We start from the raw sequence: 17,181 nt of genomic DNA, 5'->3' as shown, positions 1-17,181 counted from the left end.
TACAATTAGGAAAATATGGGATTTTCCTGGGGTAAAACACAACTCGTAATCGAATTGGTAACAAATGATAACTAAACCAACTGCACATAAGAAAATATGGGATTTTCTTGGATAACAAAAACTTTTCGGAAACTAAAGGAAACCGATACATTTTTATAAAACAAAACCGCTTATGAACTCACCAGCTTTATGCTGATTTTCAAACCGCTTGTATTCTCAGGTCCAAGTTAGACAGTTACCCGGTGATCTCCTTTGGTAAAGACGGAGTGCGTGGAAGACTCGTCTCAACTTTTGTTATTATGATGCATATGTATATCTTGTACAACTTTACTTTTGAAACAAATGTAAACTTTTATATATGTAATGTAATGGTTGTTTACTGTGATTACTATGTACATTGGATTTGATACACAACGTGGTAGTCCACCCCGGAAATGTTTCCGCCTTTGATTTTCGGGGTGTGACAGATTGGTATCAGAGCCCTTGTTTATAGTGAACGGAGTATACCAAACATTACATGGTATAAAACTATAAATACAAAAGGGCCTCAGTGCTCTGAACTAAAAGTATCTTCAAAACTATAAGTATTTTCAAAAGTATACAAGTACACCGAACCGTAGAAATCCGTAACTACAAGTAGAACAAAACATAAGTAAATGGGTGTTGTACACTGCGCTTAAACCTAGGCAGTTATGTAGTCGTGTCTAGGATCAATATAGCCTGGCCAACTATATTCATTCGAGACACGGCCAACATGTGCTTGGGAGTGACTGTGGTACGCAGCATGCCTAAAACTTACCTAATATCTCAATCAACGAGTCGTCGCTGCAGCGAACCATGAAATACTATGGGAGTATTTCTCGAGCCAATCCTTCGTAGAAAATCCTCGTATACGCGATGTTACTTGAACATCCCTCTAGCGATAAAATGTTCTATCTTGATAACTCTTTCCTGCTTTATCGCTTAGTATAATGCTATATCTGTCTTGATGAGATATCCCCTGTTCCATATCTCTTGATTCAATTCAGAGGACTTATAATCCTCTCTTTCCTGATCTTTTTAGATTAAGATGCCTCCAAGAAAGAGACCCAGCTCGAAGAACAACGACAATCCTCCTCCGCCACCACCTTCTCCTCAATTCGATCTCGCATCACTTCAGGCAGTTTTGACTACTGCAATGGTGGCAACCATGTCACAAATGAATCCCAGTGGCTCCGGAGGTGGTCCTCAACCCCAAAATCCAGAAGACAGCCAGGAACACCGAAGAGGGGGTTCCTACAAAGATTTCATGAACGCGAAGCCCACAACCTTTGATGGCACTGGAGGTGTCATTTCCCTGACTCGATGGTTCGAGAAAATCGAGTCAATCTTCGAAATATGTGCCTGTTCAGAGTCTGACAAAGTCAAATTCGCCGCCTGCACTTTCCTTGACAAAGCACTGACTTGGTGGAACGGCCGAGTCAAATCCTTAACCTTACCTGTAGCAAATGCCATGGGTTGGGAAGCTATGAAGGAGCTTCTACTTGCAGAATATTGCCCTCGGGGCGAAATTCAGAAACTAGAACACGAACTCTGGAACCTTAAGATGAAGGGCTCCAACATAGCTGCTTATACTTCAAGATTCGATGACCTGGCATTACTCTGTCCGGGAATGGTTACCCCGGAGAGTAAAAAGATCGAAAAATTCATCTGGGGATTGACCCAGCCAACTAAAGGGAATGTCTTGGCTGCAAAGCCAGACACGTATGACAGCGCTAAATGTCTTGCGAAAATCTTGATCGATCATGAAGACAACTCTGATGAGGAAGCTACCACTCCTGAATCGGACACAAGTGGAGGTGAAAGTAAAAAAGAAATCTCGGAACAAGTGGAAGGCCCTGAGTACGAAAGGGTCTTCTAAGAAACAGCAAACGGTAGCAGTCCATGCTACTACTGCCCCTGTTGCTGTCTCAGCTATTGGATCCACAGCCCAAACTCCTACCAATGGATACACTGGTAGCCTTCCTTGGTGTGGTAAGTGAAACTACCATCACCACATTCCTGGCCCATGTCGCGAAAGGATCTGCGACAGCTGTGGCAAAAAGGGCCATCTTGCTCGAACCTGTAGAAAACCGGCCAAGTCAACGAACCAATCATCGGGGGCAGGAATCAGTCCGGCCTGCTACAATTGTGGTGAAGCAGGGCACTTCAAAAGGAATTGCCCCAAAGCGGCTACCACCACCAATCCCTCTGTCGCCGCAGGTATACTTCTGTTTGATAACTCTTATACCTGCAACTCTTTTCGATTCCAGTATTTAAAGGGAAACCGTTATCTATCTATTTGCACGTTCTCTAAACTCCATCATCCGTATGTGATCGAATTGTGTATCATCGAAACGACTAACCAATGAGATTGAGAACCCTAACTTCGTACCTATAGATTGAATCCTCGGTCCGGAGGACTAATCTGTTCCATTCGATTTAAAAAGGGGGAAACACTTTTCACGAAAATGCTTTGGTGCTATGCTTAACATGGAATGATTGAGTCTCATTCATGTTGTTATCTTGGCTTCGAGAGAGTCACCTGTCTATATCTTCTCCCCGACCTAACTCTCATGATCTTCGGCATCAAACCTTCGTATTGGTTCATGTTTAAAACTCAAAAGTTTTCCTAACACGAATTACCACACATTCCTCGTTTCTGTGATCATTGAGAAATGGGAAGTTAGTAGCCCTTTCTACTAAATGTTTGTCCCGAAGAGTTTCCGGGAATTTCATTCAAACATCTAAATTTAGTTTCACCTCAGACTTTTCGAGGTCTTCGTAGAGATTGATTATGCAATCTTCAGGGTTCGAATGTTCTTAGAACTTGTTAACATCTATCAAGTACATCATGTCTCAAATCCTTAGAAGCTTCTACCCAACAAAACCCTAGTAATTCCTTGAGGAAACTGAAGTCATCCAGGGTTGGAACTTCCATGAGAAAACTGATTGATAACATAGATTGAGAGAGAGTCAAGGTACGAAACAAGGACACATCCCAATATTGAGAATTCACTAGAAAGCCCAGTAGAGACCCAATTCCACTTGAGAAAGTGAAGATCCGAAGTAACAAACCCATTCGTGTTTCATTTCAAAACTCATGATCTATGTCTTATTCTTTGAATTTCGGGACGAAATTCCCTCTAACGGGGGGATAATGTAACAACCCGAAATTTGTTCGTTGCCAAAACCCGTTTTACCCGAAAAAGTCGTCGTTATCAAATTCGTTCCGTTTTCTCTTCGGGATAATTATTTGAACTTATATGTTTATTTTAATTTAATGAGTGTCTAAATCACTCAGGAACTCACGTAATTAGCCCGAATATAATTATTTCATAAGTTTTTAAAACGTCCCCGCCGGGTGACGGTAACTTAATTGGGTGCGACCAAAAGCCGCGTTTAACGTCGGTATCGGGTAGAATTCCTCCGCGTACAAGTTTTAAAACCTATATAAACGTGTTTTAGCATCCATTTGAAGCTTTTTACTTCTCTCTCTACTCTCTCTCTAACCTCTCTCCTAAATCCAAGTTTAAGGGTCCAAAACTCAAATTTAGGGCTTCGAATCTCTAAGGTACTTTCCTTAGCTTGTATTGTAACCTCCTTAGCCTTCAAATTCAAGTTCAAAACATGATTTATGACCATATTCATGAGTTTACGGCCATGGAGCACTCATTCGCCGTAAACTCATATTAAGTGGGTTTTTAAGCCCTTAAACCCCTCCTTGACAAGTTTGGGACTTAGATATGGCTAAATGGCTTCAAGAAATAGACTCTAAACAATTAAAAGATGAACTTTGTGAAGTTTGAAGGAGTTTACGGCCAATGATCATTCTTGGGCCATAAACTCATTAAACTAGGGTTTTCATGCCCTTAAACCCTTCCAAATCACTCATATGTCTTAGTTATGAATTATAGAGCATAGATCTTTGCATTTGGACACTTGAAACATCATTTTTGGGGGATAAACAAGATTTTACGGCCAAGACATGTGATTGGGCCGCAAACTCCTCTAAAAGGGGGATTAAGTGCCCTAAAACATGTCCAAATGCCCTGAAACTCAACCAATGACCTTGTGGTAAATCCTAGAAACATCTAAAAATGATTTGGAGGTCTTAAACACATCAAACACACCACATATTGGAGTTTACTTCCTAAGCACATAGCCTTTGGCCGTAAACTCATATTCACATGTCAAAATGCCCTTAAACTACCCCTAAGGCCTTGGTTTGAATTTTAGAAGTCCTTACAAACAAGTTTTTGGCATTAAAACACAAGGATTTACTCTCTATGAGAGTTTCCAGCCATGAGAAGGGTCTCATTGGCCGTAAACTCCAATAATCCCTTCAAAATTACAATCAAATGCATATAAGGCTTTGGTACAATTTTAGCAATCACATGTGATTAGTTTGGGATCCAAAAACACAACCTTTCATGGATTTATAAGAGTTTACGGCCATGAGGCCATGCTAGGCTGTAAACTCCCTAAAATGTAACATTTTGGTGTTTTAAACTTATTCCAAACCCTTAAACCAACTTTAGAAATTGTCCCTTAAGTGTTTGAAGTCCAAATCGCACCATAAACCACCCATCATGAGTTTATGGCCATAAACTCATGGGGAATGGGTGTTTTGGCCGTAAACACCATTTAGAAGTGTACTCTTGAGGAGTAAACTAAAGTCCCAACTCCCTCGCTTCAATTCCCGTCCCTAAACGCCACCCGGGTCCCTCCAAACACTCGTATTGGAGTGTTTTCGCGACTTGAGGCAAGTGTCCCTATCCAACAATCAATCTAAGTCCTAATTAGATACAAATGTGTATCTTTACATCATAATTAGGAACCTCGTGTATTTACATGTCCCGGATCAACTCTTAGCATCCAAACCGTCTCATATCTCGTCCGGTGAGTTCATACCCCTACGGCTTTTTCACTGTTTTCAATGTTTTCAGGGGGGGAATACAAGCAAACTATAATTGTTTTCAAATCATAACATCGATATGTTTCAAACAATATCTGACAAACTTATAAATTCTTTTACTCCTTATGTATTATGTTGAGCATAAGGAATAATTTATCAATTACAACTAAATGGATTTTAGTTAAGGAAATAACAAAAGTAATCAAATTATTATGGGAATAATTTGGGGTTCTTTACTGTTTCGTTTTATCATGTACTGATATCTATATAAAGTTAGTAGATAAACTATGTCTGATTCAGTTTATCTCCGTATCATTTGAATGTATTGTCAGATAATTTCATTGTATGTAACTATATTTACTGTACTATGTTTCATAATCTTCAGTATATCGATATCGTATGAGAAACCTATGAATAGCTTAGTACTAGTTTGTGAGATAGTCACTACCCTTTATGGATGATCAGTAAATCCTCCCCGGAATTGTAACTAGAGTCTCCTGGAGGGAGAGCGCGGAATTTGTGAATAGATCTATTCGGGACTGACAATCCCACACCTTAACTGCTAGCTACAGTTAGGCGGGCACGCCTGGGGTGACAAATTTCTGGATATCGTTTCGACGTCTGACAAACGTCAAGGAGGTCACGTTGTCGTATTAGCATGGTTACCCGACTCACAACATGTATTAATATTAGTTTATTCACAGTTTGGATTTTTGAATCTATATCTCCTTCGGGATAGTGATCCCATGAGTTTGTATCTATATCACTTACGGGATAGTGATCCCACGGTTTTGTTTCTATATCTCTTTCGGGATAGTGATCCCATGGTACTATCAAACTATTTTGTATCTATTCCGGGATAGTGATCCCATGGTTTTATACCTATAACTTGTACGGGATGTCTTTCCCCATGGTCTTTAACTATATCTTATTCGGGATAGCGATCCCATGGTTTTGTATCTATATTAAGTACGGGATGATAATCCCATGGTCTAAATCTATATCTTGTCCGGGATAGTGATCCCATGGTTTTCAATCTATATTTCCATATATATCAAATAATCTCGTGTCTAGTCCGGGATGGTAGTCCCATGATCTTAAATCTGTACCTTCATATGTGCCAAACTAATCTTATATCTCTTTCGGGATAGTGAGCCCAAGATTTTCATCATATAGTTTTGTGTATTAAACTATACTTTGTGATATACAACTGATCTTACAATTAGGAAAATATGGGATTTTCCTGGGGTAAAACACAACTCGTAATCGAATTGGTAACAAATGATAACTAAACCAACTGCACATAAGAAAATATGGGATTTTCTTGGATAACAAAAAATTTCGGAAACTAAAGGAAACCGATACATTTTTATAAAACAAAACCACTTATGAACTCACCAGCTTTATGCTGATTTTCAAACCGCTTGTATTCTCAGGTCCAAGTTAGACAGGTACCCGGTGATCTCTTTTGGTGAAGACGGAGTGCGTGGAAGACTCGTCTCAACTTTTGTTATTATGATGCATATGTATATCTTGTACAACTTTACTTTTGAAACAACTGTAAACTTTTATATATGTAATGTAATGGTTGTTTACTGTGATTACTATGTACATTGGATTTGATACACAACGTGGTACTCCACCCCGAAAATGTTTCCGCCTTTGATTTTCGGGGTGTGACAGAAAGATTGTTCGAAATAAAGCCAGACTTGTTGTAAAAGGCTATTCACAACAAGAAGGAATCGATTATGAAGAAACCTTTGCCCATGTCGCAAGACTCGAGGCGGTTCGGATATTTCTAGCTTATGCAGCTCACAAAGATTTTGATGTTTATCAAATGGACGTGAAATGTGCATTTCTTAATGGAGAGCTTGAAGAAACGGTTATGTGGAACAACCCCCAGGTTTTATTAATGAAGAATTTCCTAATCACGTTTATATTTTAGATAAGGCAGTTTATGGTCTAAAACAAGCACCACGAGCATGAGAATTCGGAGACTTGATGAAAAGCAAGTTTGAAATGAGCATGATGGGAAAAATCAATAATTTCCTTGGATTGAATATTCGTCAAAACAGATAAGGGATTTTCATCAATCAAGAAAAATATACGAAAAAATTTCTTGAAAAGTTTGGATTGACGAATAGCACAAAGCTTCGTGTACCAATGGCAACAGGTATAAAGCTAACACCATCGTTTGACAAACCTGCTATTGATATAATGTTGTATAGGAGCATGATGATATTCGTTACTTTATCTTACAGCAAGTCGACCTGATATCATGTTTTCTGTGCGTAATTGTGCTAGGTATCAGTCTAATCCACGCGAACCACATCTTACTGTTGTGAAGAATATTTTTCGTCACCTTAAAGGCACTATTTCGTTAGGATTATGGTATCCTTCGAAAAAAGGATTCTTCATTCAAGCATACCCAGATGCAGACTTGGGTGGTTGTAATCTTGATCAAAAAAGCACAAGTGGTGGATGTCTATTTCTTGATGGCAAACTAGTCAGTTTGCAGTCGAAAAAGCAAACATGTGTGTCGATTTCCACGGCTGAAGCAGAATATGTGGCTGTTGTTGCATGCACTTTGCAAATAATATGGATTCAAAGTCAATTATGTGATTATGCAACTAATATGAAAAAATTCCATTATATTGTGATTCTCAAAGTGCAATAAGAATTTGTCATAATCCTGTGCAGCAATCGAAGACTAAACACATAGCTCTTTGTTATCATTTCTTTAAAGATCACGTGGAGGATGGAAATATTGAAGTACATTTCGTGAAAACAACTGATCAGTTAGCCGATATTTTCATGAAATTTTTGGATGAAAAGTCTCTAATGCGAATAATAGAAGGTCTTGGAATGATCGATGGAAATTCTGTTCCATGCGAAAAAGACGAATAATAAGCAAAAAAGAATGCGTCAGAGGCAATGAATAAAGTCATTCAGCATTCAGCGGTTATTCTTCATAGTCAACGCTTCGACCGCTTCGAATTCGCATGATTGTCACTGATCTTCAGCGTTGAGTCAGTGGTTACTGTTCATAGTCAACACTTCGAACGCTTCGAATTCGTACATTTGTTACTCTTCAAAGAATGCCAAATATTCTTTTGTTTGCAACAAATCAAAAACACAAAAAGATTTTCTTTTGTTTTGTCTTTATATTTTCGAAAAATTAGAAATCCAAAAATATTTTCTTTTGTTTTGTCTTTAAATTTTCGAAAAATCAAAAATCCAAAAAGATTTTCATTTTTTTGTCTTAATTTTCGAAAAATTCAAAAACAACAAAAATATTTTTAACTTCTTTTGAGAATTTTGTTGCAGACTTTGATGATGATTCGGAAGGGACAAAGTAGGCAGTATTGGGGACAGGTAAATTTTTTTTTTTCGTATGCATCACTATCTTTTTCATTATTCGAATTAGTTAGGTAGTCCCTAGAAGCATGCCGTTGCATGTCGACCAAAGCCTCCATGACTCATTGTGTGTGTACGAAAGCCTTAATGAAATTTTTCATACGAAAATTCTTCCCAATCAGGCTTATATTCACATTAGTCTCTGAGCTACCTTACTCTTCTCACAATGAGTTATGAGTTTCTTGTTTGGTCCAAAACATAACAGAGGTACTTTTCGTGTCTTACACCACTCTTTTTCATCAATACATTCTTACACGATCACACACAAATATGTATGTCCGAGAGGTCTCTGATCAAACCCATCGAGACCTAGATATACAAAAATTCTATGTAAATGATCTGACATCATGAGTCCGTGATGAAAGTGAAACCCAAACATCTTGAAACTTAAGGAATTGACGGGGAACATTGTTCCAGATATTAACGAAACTTTTGTTTCTGTACCAAAATTCGAAACTCCATATCATATTCATTTCGAATGTGTGGTCTTGATCAAACATTCGAAACCCGCGATGTTTGTTACCCAAAAAGATCCAGAACACAATTTTTTTTCATGAATATGATTTCAGTGTGAGTTTCATTCGAATATCCTTGTCATGATCACATTTTTCAAAGCTAACTTGTCACTAACTACACTGGTCAAACAAGTAATTTATGTTACAATTTATCACCTTATGTTTAGGTTGACATGTAACGAAATTTTAAACCAACCCAAGAATTACTTTTAAAAGAAGCCCTTTGATGCTTATCAAAAAGTAGTTCATTGTACTTCATGGGAACATACACAAGTTGTTGATCATCTCTCTTGATAATTAATGAAGCAACCTTTGCTCGGGGTTTAACTGCCTTCGTGTTAAATTGCATTTTTGACATCACTACATTCCAAAAAAAAATTAATTGTTTCTTGTCTAACCTTTCTTTGGCACACTGCACACACAAAATCCTTGAGGTTCTGAGTAATACTAACTCAGGCTGATGATTTCGATTATCTGGCATATGACTTCGCTTTTCATCCCAAAAGTGAAAGAGCCTTGCCACCATTCGAAGGGTTCTAATGGTTACAATTCAATAAAAGGGATGGTGACAGGCTGTGTAACCGTGACGTATGGTATTCAGCTCGGTTTTCTAGGAGATGTGACAGACACTTTTTAACGCATGGCTATCTTTCCACAGAACTGGTCCGATTTTCAAGGTGCCACGTCGGATCTCATTAAATGCATCCCGCTTCAAATTCAAATCATCCAGCGTTACATATAGAAGGGGGTTCTAGAGAACATTAAACGTTTACGCGAACAAACACTCAAAAATTACCAAAATTCTCTGTTCTTCATCTTCTTCAAACCCTAAAAATGTCGAGTACTTCTCATGTCGATGCTTCCACCGAAGATACATCCTCAGTACCAGTTATGAAGATTCAGTCTACCAATTATTCTGTAGATGGTGAACTTTCGTAGTGTCCGGAGGAATTCAAGATGCTAATTGTTGCGTTAAAAGACTCTGTTTTATCAAAAGAAATGTTCAACTCTTTTTCTGTTCTAGTATCCTGGCTTTCTCAAGCAGGATCTACAGCTACATACAACAAAGCCACTAATTCGATTACCTTTCATTTAATCAATGATAAAAAGGTTAGGCTTTGCAAGACATTGTTTTGCCAGATTCTTGAAATTCCTAATACACCTCCATTTGTTGAATTTCAATTCCCCCAGATCATTCATATGTTTAATGAAATAAGATATCAGCCCCGATTGTCAAAGATCAGTGACTTTAAGAAGTCTGGTCTTCCAAAACTATGGAATTTTTTGTTCGGAATCTTTTTGCACTGTTTAACCAGAAGAATAGTTGGCTTGGATAAAGGAAGGATGAAGATATATGCCATGGTGGTTGGTTTGTATTATGATCTTCCTGTCGATTACTCCACATAGCTATGGAAGGAGTTCCAGAAAGGGGTAGAACACACGAATGTTGTTCATGGCATTTCGTGTGCTCAGTACTGGAGTCTGATTTTGCAACATTTCTACAACAAGGAAGGTATTCTGGTATCCAATGAAGAAGAAAAGGTTACTTTTCAGTCTTACCATTTTCCAAAGGAGGTTGTTGACAATGCTGACGAATTTCCAAGTGTTGCTCAGATTCCCGATGCAATGCTTAAAAGGGTGGATCCTTCGAATCCTGTCTTGCAGGCATATTTGAAAACATTTGATTCTTCTATTCCTACAGGAATCTTATTACCACGCGAAGAAAAGAAGACCAATAAGTCGAAGAAAGCTGAGCCTTCCTCACCTGAGAAGAAAGCGAAGGGCTCAACACTATCCAAATCTCCAAAGAAGAAGCCAGAAAATGTTGTTGTAACAGTCGAAGCAACGCAAGTGATTACGCCAATAGTGGAAGAGTCACAAGAAAACGTGGTTATTCATTTGAAAACAAGGATGTTTCGAAGAATAAAGATGAAATCCACGCATAAACGCAAGTCATCATCTCAGAAACTGCTTCGTAAACCTCAACTTTTTCATCAAGGAGTATTGTTTCGTGAGGTTCCTGTTTCTCCCGCATCTAAGAAACGAACAGCAGAAGACATGGCAAAACATTTATCCCAACCGAAGAAGAAGAAGACGAAGAAGGCTCGGAAGATTGTTTCATCAAGTGAGTCAACAAAAGAGGATGAATGAGTACCAGAAACTCCGGAAGTCACCTCTATTCTTACAAGTTCAATTCCAGAGACCACTGTCATAGTCACCCCTGAAGTTTCGATTGCCAAGTCAATTTTTGGGGAGGTGAGAACTTCAGGCTTGGGTGAAAATGTTTTGAAGGATGCATACCAAGGTCCATTCATCTCTACTCCTTTTGAATCATTAGTTTTTGTTACACCAACATCAAACACTCCTCTTACTTCAACTACTATCTCTCCAACCTTCGAACACATCATCAATCAACCGATCACTTCCATGTTCTCCTATCAATCAACTGATACCCCCAAACCAACTTCACCCACTGAAACAGATCATGAAGGGTTTGGAGGAACATTCAAAGATTTGGAATTTCATGATGAAGAAGAAGATTTCCCTGATCACATGCTCATGACCATGAAACAATACAAAATTTGAATCAAAAGTTGAACTCCATTATTCAATCCCAAGCTGATCTTGGAGGGGGTTCATCAATTTCCAGTTTGGAGGTTGATTAAATGTTGAAGTTGTGTGAGTCTAGAATAATTTCCAAAGTGTCAGGCGTGTTAAAGGCTTCGGAGACAGTACTTATGGAGAAGATTGATTACTCAGATCAAATGTGACAAACCGAAGTTCGTTCCGTCGTCGTAACCTGTTCCGTTATTAAAAATTCTCCGTCTTGAATTATTTATGTTTCGTTTCTAAATTTAAGTCATTAATTTTAAGTTTGTTATTATGACTTAATAATTGTCCAAATACGTTAGAAATCCATGGAAACACCCCATTTTATTATTTGGAAAAATAATTGTTTTATTCTGTCCAATTATAAAAATAATTAAATTGGGTACGACCAAAAGCCTCGCTTGGCGACAGTATCTGTGACAACCCGAAATTTCCATTCTGTACGAACATTATCAAGTCAATAGAAGTTAGAACAGTCGCAGTAAATTTTCAGACTTTTCCGTATAACTTTGAGTATTTCAGGGTTTACACTTAAGGAGATATCAGGAGAGTGGATGCATTAGGGTTTTGTGCAACTCTGTTATTCTAAAACTCTATTACATTAGAGTTCATTACGGGAATGAAATATTTTCTTCCAAAAATCTCAGGACTATATATAGAATTTTGAGCCATAATCATTCATTTGTTGGATTTCCAACTAGAGAAAATCCATTTCTCTCTCACGAATCTTCGGGTTTTCATCCCAAATCGTGAGTACCTTTCTCTAGTTGTATTATATGGCTTATAATGTTCTTAATAACATCAATTTCATAACAAAACAACTAGATTCGACAGTTTACCGCCCAAGAACACCTTGGGGAGTAAACTCCTAAAAAGATGCCTAGTCCTTCCCCTGTGACTCGTAACTACCTTAGGCTTGTATGCTAGAGTGTATATGACTTGAAATCACCCCAAGAACACCAAAGTTTAGGTGTTCACGGCCCAAGAAGTTCTTGGACCGTGAACTCCAAAAACAAGGACCAAAGAGTGCTTTTAACACTCCTAAAGCTTTGGACAATTACCTAGATTTACTCCTAGTTATTTGAGAGACCTTAAAACATCAAAAACCTCTCCCAAAGAGAGATTACAGCCGTAATATCTAATGGAAAAGGTTCTTGGGCTGTAAACATGAAAGAAGGGCACCAACGTGTGCCTAAGGCCTTCATTAGCCTTAGATAAATGTATAGAACCTATCCTACATGAGGTTGGGACATGAAAGCACAAAAATATCCACTTCGATGTGAGTTTACGGCAGTAAACTCCAAAGTAATTGGCCTTGGGGCCGTAAACTCCTCAAAGGAGGTTATTAGTGCCCTAAACCCTTCCAAGAATTAATCCGCCAAGTTGGAATACTTCTAGGGATCATTTAGAACCCCAAAACATAAAATAACACCAAGCTTGGGAGTTCACGGCGGTAAACTCAAGGGTTTACGATCGTAAACTCCTTGTGTGATGTTTATGGAAGAGTAAACTCATGTATAGGGTCCTTTGGAACCCTAAACCCAATTGCCTTGTCCCACAACAACTTATATGCATTCCTTAGGGCTTATAACACTTATATAAAGTTTTTATTATGTTCTAGGATGTCTTAACATTTACAATTAGTAGTCTAAGACTAATTGGGTGCATATATGTTTGATTATATGTTGATTAGGATCATAGTGTGTGTACAAGTCCTCACTTGATACCTAACAATCCTACACCGTTCAGTACATCCAAACCACCATCTACATGTGAGTCCATACCCCTTAATCAATGTTTTAAATGATTTAAATGCTTTAATGGGGGGAATACAAGTAGAAAACAGCATGTTATTAAATCACTCATATGTATTTTATAACCGTGTTTCCATCCAGCAGATTTCACATACTACAAAATGTGATGCATGAAATGGTTTTCTATCTTAAAAATACTTTGTTATCAAATGTATTAATTTTGAAATGTTTATTTAAAATGACATCTTGAATAAAACTCTTAGATGTCTTACAAAACCATTTTTACCTTCTTGAATAAAACTATACTTATACACGTATGTTCTTATATATGTATTGAGGTTATAGTTTTCATTCTTCAATTATTTTTCGACACTCTTGTGTAGCAAGGGTGTATTAACCAACTTGAACAACCAATTACCTTCCAATTAATTATCATAGGGATAGTTAGAAGATTACAAAACATTATTCCTATTACAAGGAATCACACAAGAGTCGGTTCATTCATGAGTCTATAGCAGTACATTACATAATACACGAGTACATTTACATATGCTTACATGATACATGAGTACGTTTACATATGCTTACATGATACATGAGTACATTTACATATGCTTACATGATACATGAATACCGTACATGAATACCTTACATGAATACTTTACATGAATACTTGTATCTCGGTTCACGAGGATGATTTATTAGTACCTTCTCTGTAAATTGTCCTGCTTATCCCAATTCAACGGGATATCTAGATGGGACTAACCATTTTGAATCTCAACTGATTAGCACTAGTGGTTGATGAACATCTACGGATGCATGCGGTTATTACTTATACTAGGAGTACCTTTACAGGACTAACCCTTCCTACTCCATGCTGCTACTACAAAGGACAATTGGACAATCTTCGGATGTTCATTAGGTTACACATTTCGCTTACCGCAATGTCGTGTTAGTCCTAGTACCAAATGATAACACTTACATTAGTACATTTTCCTATTTTCTTTATTTTGTGATACATTCACATAAACGAAGAGTTAGACTATGTACTTTTAGTACTAGTCAATAGAAAGGAAAAACTATCATTTTACTTACAAAACATTCGAGTCTTGGCAGAAGACTACATTTCATACTAGTAGGAAATAAGGGATTTTCTATGGTTTTCATACTTATATCAACTGTTTCATTCAAAGATTTACATAGCATACATAACAGATTTCTAAAACAAGACAATGACATTTAAATACTTATGAATTCACCAGCTTTAGGCTGATACTCGCTTTCAAAATAACTTGTATTCTCAGGTCACCAGTATACAGGTACGATGGCCAGGTTTTAAGAAGACGGAGCACAGACAAGACTCGTCTTTTATTTTGATTGTATATTTTGGTGTCTTATTACAATGAAAGAGCACATATGTATTAAAACTTTACTTTTAATGCAATGGATGATGTTGTTGCTTGTTTACTACTTTACACTGTTGTGATATTGTACATGACATCCTCCACCCCGGAACGTTTCCGCCGTTCTTGGTTTTGGGGTGTGACAGATTGGTATCAGAACATTGTTTATAGTGAATATAGTATATCAACCCATAAAAGATATACTAACTAGAGGAAGAACCAGAAGATGATCACCCAATCCCTTTGGATGATCACCATGTTCCGATAGTTCTGACTCGGAGCCTGAAGTCAACAACCTACCCCGAACTACTCAAAACCCAAACCTGAACCCCCGTCCCGCATTTCAAGGACCCACACCTCTATGGGCCACAAACTTGAATACATGGAGTCAGGAACAGGGTCAACCTATCCCCTACAATGGAGATAGAAGTTTCTACAACCTCACTGAAGGAGGTTCTGCTGACAGGATCCTACCCATCATGGTTCGTAGAATTTCTAGGAACACCATACTGGGTCAATTAACTATCAATCGAGTCCTGGAGATTGACACCAACTCTGGCGTTAACACAGTCCGCATTCGCCAACTAGAGTCTGCTCACGAAAGGACTCTGGTCCGCAATGTAGCCTTGCAGAGGGAACTTGCTTAAACTCAATCTGAAGTTAGGGAACTTCGAGCTCAGCAAGCAAGAGCTGTCATGCGTATGAGGGACATGGAACGTCTACTATCAGGATCAAGGACTCATACTAGCAGTTCCCGTCGCCGATAGAATCTCGTCAACTCATCTTTTGAATATAACCTAGTTTATCTAAAAACATTGGTCTAATTTCCTATCTTCGTAAATCTTAGACCTGTTAGGTCTTGATCTAGTCATAGTTCTGTCAAAATTTTCCTATCTTGGTTGATGTAAGGCCTACTTATAGGCCATTTTCCTGAACTTGTTACATCTGTAATCCTAGTATTATTGACAAATATCTAATCTTATGGAAATTATTATGCAAATGTTGTCATCGTCATTTAAGTCATACTATTCATTTTGTTGTTGGACTATGGGGAGTTAGTCCATGAGACAAATTCATTATTCATTTATTCTTATCCATGTCGTCATATTTTAAACGTATAGTTAAAGATGCCACCATGCAGGAATCCCAGGCGTAACCCTAACAACGAAACACCGATACCACCACCTCAACCTCCTCAACCACCTTTTCCTTTCGATGTCACTATGTTCCAGGCAACCTTCATAGCAGCAGTAGTAGCTGATGTGTCAGCCATCAATACTCCTGTCCCTAGTGGATCGGGAACAGGTGCACTTCCCTCAAACCACGGAGAAAGCCATGGACACCCTCGGGAATGCACCTACAAGGACTTCATTAACGCCAAACCGCGCAACTTCAATGGAACTGGGGGTGTTATGGTGTTGAGATAATGGATTTAAAAGATGGAATCCGTCTTCGAAATCTGCGCTTGCCAAGGTGGGAACAAGGTCAAGTTTGCAACTTGTACCTTCTCTGGAAGAGCACTAACATGGGGGAACAGCCATGTTAAATATCTGACTCTGGTGGTAGCATATTCCATCAGCTGGGAACACTTGAAGGACATGCTGATAAGAGAGTACTGTCCTCGGGGAGAAATACAAAAACTCGAGCAGGAACTCTGGAGCCTTCAAATGGTTGGATCCGACATAGGAACCTACACAAATAGGTTCTGTGATCTAGCAATCCTATGCCCTGATATGGTTGCTCTCGAAAGCAAGAAAATAGAGAGATATATCTGGGGACTGTCTCCCCAGTTCCAGTCAAGTGTGTTGGCTTCCAAGCCTGTCACTTTTGATAGTGCCAAGGAGCTAGCACAATCTCTCATAGATCACAGGAAACCTTAGAACCCAACAATCCCTACACCCTTACCACAAAAGTCCAACCCCGACAACAACAAGAACGGGTGGAGCAAGAGGAAAATAGGGGCTTCGCAAGAATCCTCCAAGAGACAACACTCATGGCAATTAATGCTGCCACGGTAGCTCCCGTTGTCCCTGTGAACCCCTTACCAGCAAAAACTTATGCTGGAACTCTCCCGAAGTGCACCAAGTGCAGCTTCCACCACCACGGACCTTGCAAGGAGATGCAGTGCTCTAACTGCAACAGGAAGGGGAATACAGTCCGTTTCTGCAGGACGCCAATAGCTCCGGCCTCCCAGGTTCCTAACGTCGGTATGGGCCAAGCTTGCTATGGTTGTGGCGAAGTGGGCCACTACAAGAGGAACTGCCATAAAGCGGGGATGGCTAGAGGAGTAGGAAGATTTATGGCCCTGGGCCATGAGGAAGCAGTAGCTGATCCTACAATAGTTACTGGTACGTTTCTCCTCAATAACTCATATGCTTGCATACTTTTCGACAGTGGAGCAGAGAAAAGTTTCGTAAGTCACCAATTTTCACACCTGCTTAAACAAAAACCATGCGCATTAGATAACACATTCACGGTGGAAATGGCTAATGGGAAAATAGAGAGTAATAACTGCATATATGTAGGTTGTACCTTAACTTTCCTAA

The 17,181-nt window shown here is 38.7% G+C and overlaps 1 protein-coding gene across 1 annotated transcript; it reads left to right on the top strand.

The window, feature by feature from the left end:
• The first annotated feature begins 7,099 nt into the window (after positions 1 to 7,099).
• LOC145029830 (secreted RxLR effector protein 161-like) lies at positions 7,100 to 7,843 on the top strand. The gene is made up of 3 exons (XM_078978284.1): positions 7,100 to 7,109; positions 7,198 to 7,508; positions 7,637 to 7,843. Exons 1-3 carry the CDS (start codon positions 7,100 to 7,102, stop codon positions 7,841 to 7,843), a joined length of 528 nt encoding a protein of 175 aa, XP_078834410.1.
• Positions 7,844 to 17,181: the final 9,338 nt, after the last annotated feature.

The sequence above is a fragment of the Lactuca saligna genome, chromosome 2, assembly GCF_052625555.1.
Source record: "Lactuca saligna cultivar CGN05327 chromosome 2, ASM5262555v1, whole genome shotgun sequence".
Taxonomy (NCBI): domain Eukaryota; kingdom Viridiplantae; phylum Streptophyta; class Magnoliopsida; order Asterales; family Asteraceae; genus Lactuca; species Lactuca saligna.
Note: the sequence above shows the minus strand (reverse complement) of the source record. Positions and strands in the feature narration are given on the sequence as shown.